This window comes from Sorex araneus, chromosome 10 (assembly GCF_027595985.1).
Source record: "Sorex araneus isolate mSorAra2 chromosome 10, mSorAra2.pri, whole genome shotgun sequence".
Classification (NCBI taxonomy): Eukaryota; Metazoa; Chordata; class Mammalia; order Eulipotyphla; family Soricidae; genus Sorex; species Sorex araneus.
Genome location: NC_073311.1, coordinates 62,591,224 through 62,603,857, shown reverse-complemented (window position 1 = coordinate 62,603,857; position 12,634 = coordinate 62,591,224). Strand labels below are relative to the sequence as shown.

The 12,634-nt window shown below is 45.4% G+C and overlaps 1 protein-coding gene across 6 annotated transcripts in view; it reads left to right on the top strand.

Annotated features, from left to right (window-relative positions):
• Positions 1-12,634, top strand: part of SOX5 (SRY-box transcription factor 5) — a 439,034-nt gene that overhangs the window by 394,613 nt on the left and 31,787 nt on the right. For all 6 annotated transcript variants that reach the window (XM_055118342.1, XM_055118344.1, XM_055118343.1 and 3 more), the window contains exon 11: positions 10,200-10,345. In XM_055118342.1, coding sequence (XP_054974317.1) covers positions 10,200-10,345 — 146 coding nt within the window. The remainder of the gene's footprint in view (positions 1-10,199; positions 10,346-12,634) is intronic.

The following is a 12,634-nucleotide window of genomic DNA, read 5'->3' as shown; positions in this document are numbered from 1 at the left end:
AAATGGTTCAATCTCCACAAGGTAGAATTCCAGGCTATTTTCTAAAAGTCAGTCAGTGTGAGGCTGTGATGCAAGCAGGTGGTGAGAGACTGTGGAAAATTCAGTTTTAAAAAGTTTGAAACAGGTGTGTGTGTGTGTGTGTGTGTGTGTGTGTGTGTGTGTGTGTGTGTGTGAGAGAGAGAGAGAGAGAGAGAGAGAGAGAGAGATTAGGTATCATTTGGGTCTCTTTTGACTTTCAATGACTATTCAGCCATGGACACCAAGATAAGATCTGCTTTCATAGCCAAAGTGTGTAATTTTTAAAAAAAAAATATTTTATTGGGCAAGAATGATTCACTTCTACACTATACAGAGACCATAAATCTCACAGGTCTGGAATATGAAACGACTTTTACAGTGCCACTTGGGCCAGTGTATTTAACAGGGTACCTATTGCATTTGCTTTTGTGTCATGAGGATGTTTTACTTTAGCATTCCAAGGATTAAGTATGGCAAAATATTTTAGAACTTTCTAAATGACATTTTTCACCTGGATTTCCCCGTTCCCTCTTTCCCTGTTTCCTGAAGCTCCCTACTCTGCCCGTGTCTCTTGTATTTTCCAAGGATTTCAGGCCACTACAATTTACTTTTCTCTTTTCAACAAATGCAGACGTTGAAAGCTGAAACTGTAATGAGTAATAATGCAGTTGGATAAAAGCTGTGAGCATTAATGGTGCTGTAAAGGTCACCCCTGAAAGAAGAATTAATGTGTTATGCCATTAATAAACCACGGAAAACTCCGAACAAAAAGATAACAAGTTAGCATTAATGACATGGGGCTCTTTGCTATAGGTCTATTAGCTCCAAATATAGAAAGTAGGTTTTTGAGGTTGGTTACCAGTATTGTGGCATATTCTCTAAGAACGCTTTTGATATGGTGGTCCCTGATGATAGGCAGCTGCAGAGAAAGAGGCTCCTTAAACGGCAAGAATAGTCCAGAAAGATGAGGGATAATTTTTGAACCATCTCCTTATTGCCTCTTTCCACCTCTGCTGTCCGTGTGTATTATGCTTTTAACTTTTTTCCACACATTTTCCTTTTTTTTTCTAACTGAAGCAAATGTTAGCATTAGAGACCACTCACTAAGATACAGCAAATCCATATTATCATTTTGTAGATAAGAAACAAGTGCCTAGAGGGAATTAATACTACCTAGGGGTCCTAAGTGAGTTCCTGTTGCAGTGTAGACAGTTCTAAAATTCTTTGTTTTATTGCTCCATTTTAATTTCAGGAAAATCAGTGCCCACAGAGAGCTAGCCTCTCCAACCCAAGTCTCCCGTTGAAACCTCCTGTTTCTTTTGCTGTAGCCTAATGCAGTCATTGTTTTTTTAGTATTATATATACATATATATGTACATATATATATGTATATCACTGTATCACTGTAATCCATTGTTTGTCTATTTACTCGAGCGGGCACCAGTAACGTCTCTATTCCTCCCAGTCCTGAGATTTTAGCAGCCTTTCCTATTCGTCTTTCCCAACGACTGGAGGCTCTTTCAGAATCAGGGGAATGAGACCTATCGTTACTGTTTTTGGCATATTGAATACACCATGGGTAGCTTGCCAGGCTCTGCCCGTGCACGTGGGATACTCTCGGTAGCTTGGTTTGTTGCCTACTATCTTACTGTCTGAACTCTATCAAATATGGTGGTGTGATCATGGCAGAGCCTGGCAAACTCCCCGTGGCACATCCAATATGCCAAAAACAGTAACAACAAGTCTCACAATGGAGACATTACTGGGGCCCACTCGCGCAAATCGATGAGCAATGGGATAACAGTGATACAGTGACAGTGAACTATGGAAAATGGGTAGGAAGTGTCTTATAATGTGCAGAAAAGTGGCCTGGAGTGTGGCAGCGGTTGGGTATTGGAGGTCAGCTGCTGGGGCTGGGTCCCTTGGGCAGGGAGGGTTCTCACCTGCCCCCGTGGGGTGCCCTGAGTGAAAACAGCCTGGCGCCCATATATACATATGGGCTGGAGCAATAGCACAGTAGGTAGGGCATTTACCTTGCACACAGCTGACCTGGGTTTGATTCCTCCATCCCTCTCGGAAAGCCCAGCAAGCTACCGAGAGTATCTCGCCCGCACAGCAGAGCCTGGCAAGCTCCCTGTGGCATATTCGATATGCCAAAAACAGTAACAAGTCTCACAATGGGGACATTACTGGTGCCCACTTGAGCAAATTGCTGAGCAATGGGATGACAGTGATATATGCATAATACATATATATGTGACCATATATATATAAATATATATATATGTTTTGGTTTGGGGGTCACTCCTGAAAGTCAGTGGCTACCCTGAATTCTGTCTTTGGGGGTCACTCCTAGTAGGGCTCAAGTGACGAGGTAGTGCCAGGGGTTGAACCTAGGCCCACTGCATGCAAAGCATGAACTCCAAGCCTTTCCATTCTCCCTCCAGCTTAAATACCTTCTTTATGTCCAACATTTTGCTCATTCTGGAGTAAAAGTAAATAAATGTCTTGGATTGATACTTTAGAAGCCTGTGGCCTTTGTTCTACCACATTTAGAGAAGATATTGGAACATATTCTTATTCTTACTCTTCATTCTTAGAGGCGAAGGCAATGGAGATATAGATATTAAGTCAAAATAATAAAATTATCCTCTTAATTTTTTTTTAAATGAGGGAGATATTTTTACCCTTAGTATGTTACTTTGTTCTACAACATGCTTAGTTGAAATCTGCTGACAGGAGGAGGGATATTACCCTGAAGTTACATTAGCTTACATTTTGAAGAAGAAAACTCTTCTTTGAGGGTAGGCAGTTGAATGAGAAAATTGTTAGTTTGGTGGAAAGGAAATATTAGGAAGTTAGGTGTATTGCTCAATATCTGGCAATTAATAATTTCATTTTCACAGCACTTTACAGTTTACAAACTGCCTATTACCTAATTCGTGCAAGCTTTCGCAGATAACTATGGCCTGCTACTTTTAGCAACCTGCCACAAATTTGATGACACTAAGTGGCCTCAATAAAGAAGAATATATTTATATATATTTTTAAAAGGTAAAACATAATTTTTGAAATCATTTTAAATACATATGACAATACTTCCACTTGTAGCTGAGAAGTCCTGTGTAGAATAGAGAATTGGCATCGTCCGGAGAGTATCTGCTAAATTCATGAATTTTGAGAAAGCCGCGTCCTGTGACAGAGACGCCCATTGAAGTAATAGCATCGGTCATCAATATTGAAACTTGGAATCAGAAGAGCAGATACTTTCAGCTTAGAAATAATGTATTCATGCCTTCAGCAGACTTTGTTATGAGTTCCAAGGAATTTAAAAAAGAAAAAGAAACTCAAGCAGTCACAGCCTCTTGCGACTGATATCAGAAAAAATGCAAGATACTGGGATGCTGAAAGTGTTTGGCGGGTTTGAAGGAGCATCTGAATGGGAACCACATATGCTGACCGGGTGCAGGTGTGGGTGGACCAGGGAAGGCCCTGTCAGGGGGAGGCGTTGGCTGACTCTTAACCCGGAGGAATGAGCCAGTCCTTCCAGGAAAGCAAGCGGGTGGGGCGGGGGAGAAAGCCTGGCCTTGTGTCGGGTGGTCACTGCTGTGTCCCTGGGGTGGGCATTGGTCGAAGCCCTGCTGGCCAGCGCGTGGGTCTGACGCCACAGAGAGCCGGTCCAGCCGTGGCGCAGTGCTTGGAACTGATCCCGGAACGGCTTCTGAGGGAACGCTGAGGCTCTCGCTCTGGGCGCGTTTCAGAAAGCCTGAACTGTGGTGGTCTCGTGAAGAGTCCTGGTGCATAGGGAGAGTCAAGATCTGGGGGACCCTCCAGCAAATCCCGGGGTCCCTGGGGGCCACTCCCGATGCTAGTCGCCAAGGAGGCTGAAGAGTTCGGCACAGGGGCCCAGGGATGTGGTGTTGCTTGGGCCTGGCTGTGTCGGGGCCCCCTGGGGGTCCAGGAATGCCCCTTGCCAAGCTCAGGGGGCTGTGCAGTTCCAAGGGCCTGTCCCGGGTCCCACGCATAGAGGGCCCCAGGCCTCTTTTCCACAGCCCTGTGATACTTTTGATGAGAGCAGAATAGGAGACGGAATCCAGCAGCTGGGGTGCGAGTTGGGCAGCGGGGCACGCGCCTGACACGCGGGAGGCCCTGTTCAAACACTCTCCCCCACGTGGCACCCCTGGGTGGGCTCCTCCACAGCTAACTCAGAAACTCGGGCACCAGTTTCAAATGGACCTGACGCCCAGTCCACGGGAGAGAGGAAGCGGGCCGGAGGAGGCCACTGGGGAACTGAGGACGAGGCGTCAGCCTCAGCACCTGGGACTGAGACTTGAGGTGCAGGAGATGCTTCCCAGGGTTCCCAGGGCACGGATTCTGTGCCACCAGCTCTGCAGCCGGGAGCCCGAGCATGTGGAGGCGGGGCCGGCCGTGCACCAGGCTTGCACCGCCCCTCCGTGGGCTGGAGCACCCGGAAGGCGTGACCGAGGGCTGCAGGGCCACAGCGCAGGTGGCCCTCGCTGGGTGGCAGAAAGCAGAAATTTCGGAGAAGTCTGAAGTCCAGGCCCCAGAGGCTGGTTCCGCCCAGAGGCACTAGAAGCTGTTCTGCGCCGCACGCCCAGCTCTGGGGGTCTGTGGGCCGGCTCTGGTCACACACACACACACACACACACACACACACACACACACACACACACACACACACACACACACACACACACACACACACACACACACGAGGCAGCAGTCTCTGCTTCACACGGCCTGCGATGCAGGAGGCCCTTCGTGCAGTCTGGTCACGGGCACAGCCGCCAGGGTGAGGACGCGCAGACACAGGCCAGCCCTGGTCTGCTTCTGTCCGTCCCTCTCTGCCACCGCAGCCTCTCTCCCTGCAGCCCAGCTGCTCCTCCGACTCTCTCCAGATGTTTCCTCTGCCACATCCAGCTGCCCACGTTGCCCCTTCCAGCGCTGGAAAATATATAGGAAAGACCTTTGATGGCATTTATTTATTTATTTATTTATTTTTAAGATTTTGAGACTTTTGTTGGTGACGGTCAAGAAGGAACACTGAGGCCTTTGTTTGTGTTGGTTTTTTTTTTGTGTGTGTGTGTGTGTGTGTCTTGTTTTTTGGTTCTTTGGGCTTTTTTGTTCTTGGGGTCACATGCCCACGGGTTCCTCCTGGCTCATGCACTCAGGAATTACTCCTGGCGGTGCTCAGGGGACCATATGGGATGCTGGGAATCGAACGCGGGTCGGCCGCGTGCAAGGCAAAGCCCCTACCAGCTGTGCTATCACTCCAGCCCCAGTTTTTTGTTTTGAATCAGTTGTGGTGAGTGTCGCAGGATGGAGCTCAGCCATTTCTTCCACGAGTGGTTTCTCACCGTGCTTCCCCAGTCTCCCGTGAGGCGCTGGCAGGAAGCCACGTCAGCTCTCCTAGCTGAGGCGCATCAGACCTCTCCTAGATAAACACCCTCCCGGCTACTGAGTGTCTAATAATGGCAGAATAAACCACCTCAGGTGAGCCTCAGAGGTCCGTTGTGTGCCTTTGTGGAGGGGGTCTCCGGCGCCGTGGAGCCTCAGTACATCTTTCTACCAACCAGAGACGACACCCTGTCACAGAGCACGTAATGTGCTCAAAGCGACCCAACAAGGCGGTGGTGAGAATATCCACAGAACGAAAAGGGGAAGCGGAAAGGAGTTAACAGGGTTTGCTACCTCCCCGGGCGCCCTGCGTCCTCTCTTTCACGTGGCATTTTCTTTAACGCTTCCATCAACCTTTCATTCATTCCACAGGTAAGGAAAATAGAAACTTGGTCAGATGGTTAGTTGGGCAAATGTCAGACTTCCCAACCAGGAGGAAGCCAGATCCTTGAAAGTTAATGTCCAAATTTTACCTATTTTCACTGTGCTGCTTTGCAAATAGCTCCTGAGGAACTTTCGGAGACCACTGATGTGCTGGGAGATAATATTGACATTTGATCTTCACAGTTGTGCTATCTAGCAAGCATTATCTCCAATTAATGGACATCTTTGAAACTTGGAAATGACATATTTTTTTCCAATTCATGTAGCCAGTAAAATTAAAATTAACTAGGTTTTAATTTTAATCTAAACTAACTCATACTTTTCAGGTGAAAGGGAGGTTGGGTTTGGGCCACACCCAGTAGTGCTCAGAGGTGACTCCCCGTTCAGTGCTCATCAGGATCACTCCTAGAGATGCTCCCGAGACCATATGGAGTCCACCCCAGACGGGGCATGCGCAAGGCAGACTTCATACCTCAATAGTACAGAGCTTTTTCTGGAGATTCTAACCTTGGACAAACATCTAAGGAGCAGAAAAAGACAGGGAGCGTGCTATGTTTAGGATATTTTTTTAATTAAAAATTAATTTAGATGAAATTACAAAGTTATTCATGACCGGTGCCCGGCATCCCGTGTTCCAACAACAATCCATTCACCAGTGCCCACAACCCTCCACCCATGACCCCGCCCCCACCACTAGTGTCCTTTTAAGAGAGGCGATTATTTTTTCTTCTACCGAGATTATCCCGCCCACACCATAGAGCCTGGCAAGCTCCCTGTGTCGTATTCAATATGCCAAGAACAGTTACAGCGAGTCTCACAATGGAGACGTTACTGGTGACCGCTCGAGCAAATCAATAAACAACGGGACAACAGTGCTCCAGTGCTTTTTTATATAAGATTTTGAACTTTGGTGTATAGTACAGTCGTCTTTGGGGTTTCACACAATAACACTTAACCGCCTTCTCCTCCTAGCTGAACGCTCACCCCCCCCCCATCAGAGAAGTTGTCCTCTCCTTGTCCTATCCCCCAACCACCTCCAAAGGCACGGTTCTACTCAATACCAGTTCTCATGTTCTTCTCATGTTCTTTGTTTCCATTATTCCACCATAATGTTTCTTTATATCCTGTGGATCATTCAGTGTCACTCTCTCTCCCTCTCACTTCTCTCCGAATGATACTTTCCCGGCCCCTCCATTTAGCAAGGGTTTGAGGATGGAGGGCATGGAGGCAAAGAGGACGGGGAGGGAGAGGATGAAAATAAGAGGGGGGAGAGAAGGACTCTCACTTCCGAGGTATCACCAGTCTTCTGCAGCAGGAGGGAAATGTTCTTTGGAGGTGTCAAAGGAACTAGGGAGGCACAAACAAGATGGCAATGTGGGTGGAAGAGAGGAAGGAGAGGAAGACTGTGACAGTGCGCCTCTGAGAAGCTTAGTTCAGAAGATGAAGAGAAACATGCGATTGGAAAAAGAAGGAAATTCAAAATCTAGAGAAAGACCTCTAGGAGAACACGAATAATAAGTTACAGTGGTGGAGACAGCAGAGGAGATGGGATAGATAATAAAAGTGAAGGGGAATGACCGAAGCATGCATTCAGGGGATTTTGTGGTATTGGAAAATAAATAAATAAAATAAAATGGGGCTATTTCCGCCTTGTCCCATGAGCAGCCACCTACATGTATTGTTCTTGAACTTACTCTATGCATGGACACGACTCCTCTACAAAGAATGTAGAAAGAAATGTGTGCTTTCATGACAGTGATGATCTTAAAATTTGAGAAGTCTCATTTGGTCAGATCTTCCCTCCACTCACGGAAGAGTGGAGGGTGGGAGAGGAAGGCAGCTCGGGGATGGTTGACTCTGAAGGGCATCCCTGAAGGGCAAACTTGAAGGTTATCGGGGTCTGGGAGTGGGAACCAGAAGCAGAGATGAGGGCAGAGCCAAGGCGAGGGAGAGGGGAGAGGGAGGAGTGGCAAGGCTGGGATTTGGGGACTGGAATGAGAACAAGATGGCAAGTATCAACAGTCACCTGCAAAGTTACCTGTGTAATGAGTGGCTCAGATGATTCGCAAGGCAGATAAAAATACTAAAATTTCATGTAACATTCCAACTGAAACTCAAGAGTGTCTGAACACCAAAGTTAAATTTAAAGTGACCGCTATTACCACCTGCACAAGAACACACACCTCAGATTGGAAATAGCCATTGCACAACATATGTTGGCCAGTTGATCACACCCAGAGTAATTTGCATCCCTTTGGTATCTATATTAAGCATTTTTTTCCTACACAGTGGTATCTTGGCAGCACCTAAAACGCATAAAGAATTCATACGTTTCTTCAATGCCATGTGCCAAACAATTTCAAATATATTTGTGCGCTGGTGAAGCTAAATAGGCTACAAAAATGCTTGTTGCCAGGTTGTCTATAAATAACAGCTAAGGGACAGAAACTTGGGGCCAATCTTAAGATCTTACCAAATGAGACCTCTCAAATTTTAAGATCATCACTGTCATGGAAGCACATATTTCTTTCTAGATTCTTTGTAGAGGAGTCGTGTCCATGCATAGAAGTTAAGTTAAAGAACAATACATGTAGGTGGCTGATCATGTGATGAGGCAGAAATAGCCCCATTTTACAGCAATATTAACCCTAGAGATCTGACCTAGGTCTCACTAGCTATTTTCAATTCATATTGGATGTGTAATGAACAGGACTGCTGTGTCCTTTGAATAAGTTCCAGTGAACTTATTGGAACGTAGGCCAAAAGCGTGGGGCTTTTCCAGGCTCCTCTCCCGATTGACTGCTCTGGAATTTAGCTGTGTGCCTCCAGGAGATGAGGAGATGAGGGTTAGTCCGCGTGTAGCAACCAGGGAAAAGGCGTGGATCCTTCAGAACCTCCCGGCACTGAAGCCCTGGCGAATCTGACGCCTGCTTCCTCAACAAAAAAACGTTTAAGCGGCAAGAAAGTATTCTCTGCTTTTTTGGCAATCAGCAGATCAGACAGAGTCTGACAATACAGCGAGGATGTGTGATCTGACATGATTAGACAAGGCTCTTTAGTACCAGAACATTCATAATTGAGACAAAGGGAGAGTATTAATAACACTTTCCTCACACGGCAGTTAGCCATTTTATATTTCCTTTCTTTAATCTTAGTGTTTTTCAACAAATCATGGGATTTAATAGCGTGTTTTGGCAGATTAGAGGATTTATGGTCCAGATGTTTTTTGTTCTAAAAATGGATTAGGGTGTAAAGTTTGCTGGAATCCATGGAACATGTTGAGGCAAGCCGGTCATTTTCTGTGTGATTAGTGCCTGCCTTCTGTCTCCCAGTCCCTCCATCTGTCACGATGCACCAATGGATCTGGTTAGATTTAGCCTCATGTCACAAACAAGTCCCTTTTCTGGGCAATTTCATATTATAGATTCAGTTTATGCCATTTTATGCCCTAGTTAAAAGATAGGGAGAATGAAAGATGAGATATTAGCTTTCGTTTCAGTATTTGCGAAACAATTGCTTCCCACCCGTGTTCTACCCTAAGATTATGTCAAGGATCAGAATGGTGTGTGTGCACAAAATACGTAGGTGATTCGTTTTTTATAAAATTAAGTTTAAAAATAAGTTTTCCTCCTTATACCAGTTATTCTGTAAAAGAAATATTTTGGCAGTGTTTTATCAATACTCTATGGTGGAGCTGCAGTCACAAACCAGGCACTTGACCATCTTATTCAGAGTGTGAATTAAGCGTGACTACCAGTATTCCCAGTTCTTGTCAAACAATTATAGAGAGGCTTGGTTATTTTCTTTGCTTGAAATTTAGCCTCTCCACTCTCAAAGTGTTTGCATCCACAAAGCAAAGCACTGCCACCTGTGGTTTATTTCAGCAGAAATGGATTCATGGGGAGATGCACTTCTTCCCGGCAGTTAATCACGGTGTATTCCAAACCTCTGTACCTAGAAAACCAAGCAGTGCCATGCACAACCTCGAAGCGGACTTTGCCAGATTCTCTGGCGGTATGTGCCAGTCCTTAGCCTGTGCTAGTATTCAAATGACCCTGCCACCAAAAAAGAATCCAAACTTGGGTTTTATTTTTTGCACAACAAAATACTCCGATAACAAAAATGTTCATTTCAAACACATGCCTTGAATTTCTTTCCAAATACACAGAAGCAGCTACATATTACTTAGATACCATGTTCTTATTTTAGTTGTTGGGCACCACTGATCACGTATGATGTTGTCATCCCCACTGAGTTCTTCACTGCAGCAAATTTCACCGAGGAAAGAATGTGCCAGACAGTAACCATTGTCCCCACCCCCCCTCAAAAAAAAAGTAGTGATTGTACCTAACATGTCCTTCATTATGTCTTGTCTTCAGGTTATTTAAATGACCATGATGCTGTCACCAAGGCAATCCAAGAAGCTCGACAAATGAAAGAGCAACTCCGACGGGAACAACAGGTGCTGGATGGGAAGGTGGCCGTAGTGAATAGTCTTGGGCTCAATAACTGTCGGACAGAAAAGGTAAGCCCATGAAAGAGCCAGCTTTCCAGAAAATACTGACTGCCCAATGCTTTACTTCCTGTCTTTTTACCTGGCATGGTGGTCTCCTTCCCTCTCTCCTACCGTCCATGCAGACACGCCCATGCCATCCTAATCCAAAACACCCGAATCTGGAGGCTTCGGAAATCTCTCATACCTGTCTCCAAACCATATCGACAATTTATATCCATGTCCCCATGTCGTCTGTATTAAGAGGAAATGGCATTAGGAATCGCTGAGTCCAAGTGCAAGTTTTGCTTTACACAGATGCTTATCTTGTATTTGGGGATGAGCTGGATTTGAAAAAGCACGATCATCTTTAATCAGCATAAGCTTGGATGAGACCCATCCCCGTGGTCTAAGAACCAAGCCCTGATCTTCATCCGCTTCCAGGGCAAAGCTCTCTCAGGTTCGAGGTGACCCCACACAGTGGGGAAATCTGAGTTTATTTTCAAGGGAAACATGATGCTTAAAACTCAGACATCATCATTCTACTGTACCTAGATGACACTTCTGAATTTGTTTGTGATAGAATCATTCAACTTTCGTCTAAGCTAGGTGGAAACTGTTATTCTTGAGAATGCTGCGAGTAATATACTCCTGATACTAATTTTGATGTTTTGAATGGAAAATTTCTTGTGTGACTGAACACCCCCTTCTCAGAGTCCTCAAGCTCCCAGCAGACCTCTGGAGACAGAAATGGTTGGCAACTTAGCAATGCTTGAACATTAATCGAAGTGGGAAGCAGATATGAGTCAAAAATATTGCACATGATAAGCAGATCACTGACCAGAGGGCTGGGTGACTTCCCAGGTTTTGTATTAGAGCTTTGAGGCTTAATTTCTAAGACACTAGCAGTATGCATGCGAAGGTGATGTGTTTGCGGGATCCTGTTTCAAGGGGGCACTTTTCTCGGGTCCAAGCCGGGCTCTGGGTTCTGTGGAAACACTTCCAGTGCTGTTCTGTCACCGGAGGGGGTTGCCACGCTGAGGCTGGAGTGCTCCAGCTCCTCCCCAGAGTGACACTGGTGCAGTAAGGAGGACACCACGTTTTCCTAGCGAAGCACCAGAAGGGAAGGGGAAAGCAAAGTGACAGCTCTAAGAAGGAATGATAGCAAGCATAAAGGAATTTATATTCAAATATTTAAACATTCTTGAAAGGATGCTTGAAAAGAAATTCCTTTTCTTTGCTCCCCATGTAGAAATGAGTTTAACACTCAGCCAGATGCTAATGCAAAGTGACTCAAGCTATTCCTCGCAAGCATAGCTAAATTGCCATTATTTGTTAAGCGCATTGAATTCAGCTGTGGATACAGCAGTTGGTTGCATTCAGCAAGCATCTGTACCCTTTAAAAAAAAAAAACCTCCAAAGCAGAGACAAGTCTACCTATCTCCCCCCTCCCCTCCCCTGTGCTGGCTGGGAATTGTCAAGTGACAACTGACCAAATCCTTTTGGACAGGAAGCCTTCATCCTGACTTCTATATACTTGCAAAACAGGCCTTGTGGTTGGATCAGGGAGCCCATTAAAAGCACTTTGATGGTATGGAAATTCATCTTCATGAAGCTCCTGGGCCCCTAAGCAGCATGCTGTTTAGCTGTGGTTACAGATCAGTCATTCACATCAGAGGGCAATAATTGTGCTGACGGCTTGTAAGGCACTGGAAGTACATAAACTAATCCTGGGCCCTCCACCATGGCACTGCGAGTTAATCTTCTCTAATACAGATCAGCTGTTGTTCTAACACAGGACTCCATGCTGGCTCCACTGACTCTGCTCAGCCTTTTGATTAAGTAAGAGAAGTGGAACCATCTGCGTTCACTTTAGCCCATACTTGCCCATTGTTAGGGAACCTTTCAGCCACTTCTTTTTCTACCTCCACAGTCATCCTTCGTTTTATTTCTCTGATTAGCACCTTCCACTGGGGGGTTGCAGGAGTCTAAGTTGCCTCCTGTTCAGATTTTTTTCCCCCACCTCTCTTTCATAGAATTATAAAATCTGCGCGCCATTAAGATTCTCCATTTCCCAGGATATTATCATCCCCAATTCCTCTCTCCTGCACTATCAGTGAAGTTGGGTTACATGATCAACCATTGTCTTATATTTTGTGGATTTTTAAGTGAAAAAAGTGTGAAAATATTATAACATGGTTTTATTGTCTTCATATTATGAGAAGCTTTTGTAATGTGTAATAAGCTTTCCAACAGAAATATGACTTAATTCATCACTTATGTTACCCCTTAGTCCTGAGAATGAAATTGAGGTGCTTGAAA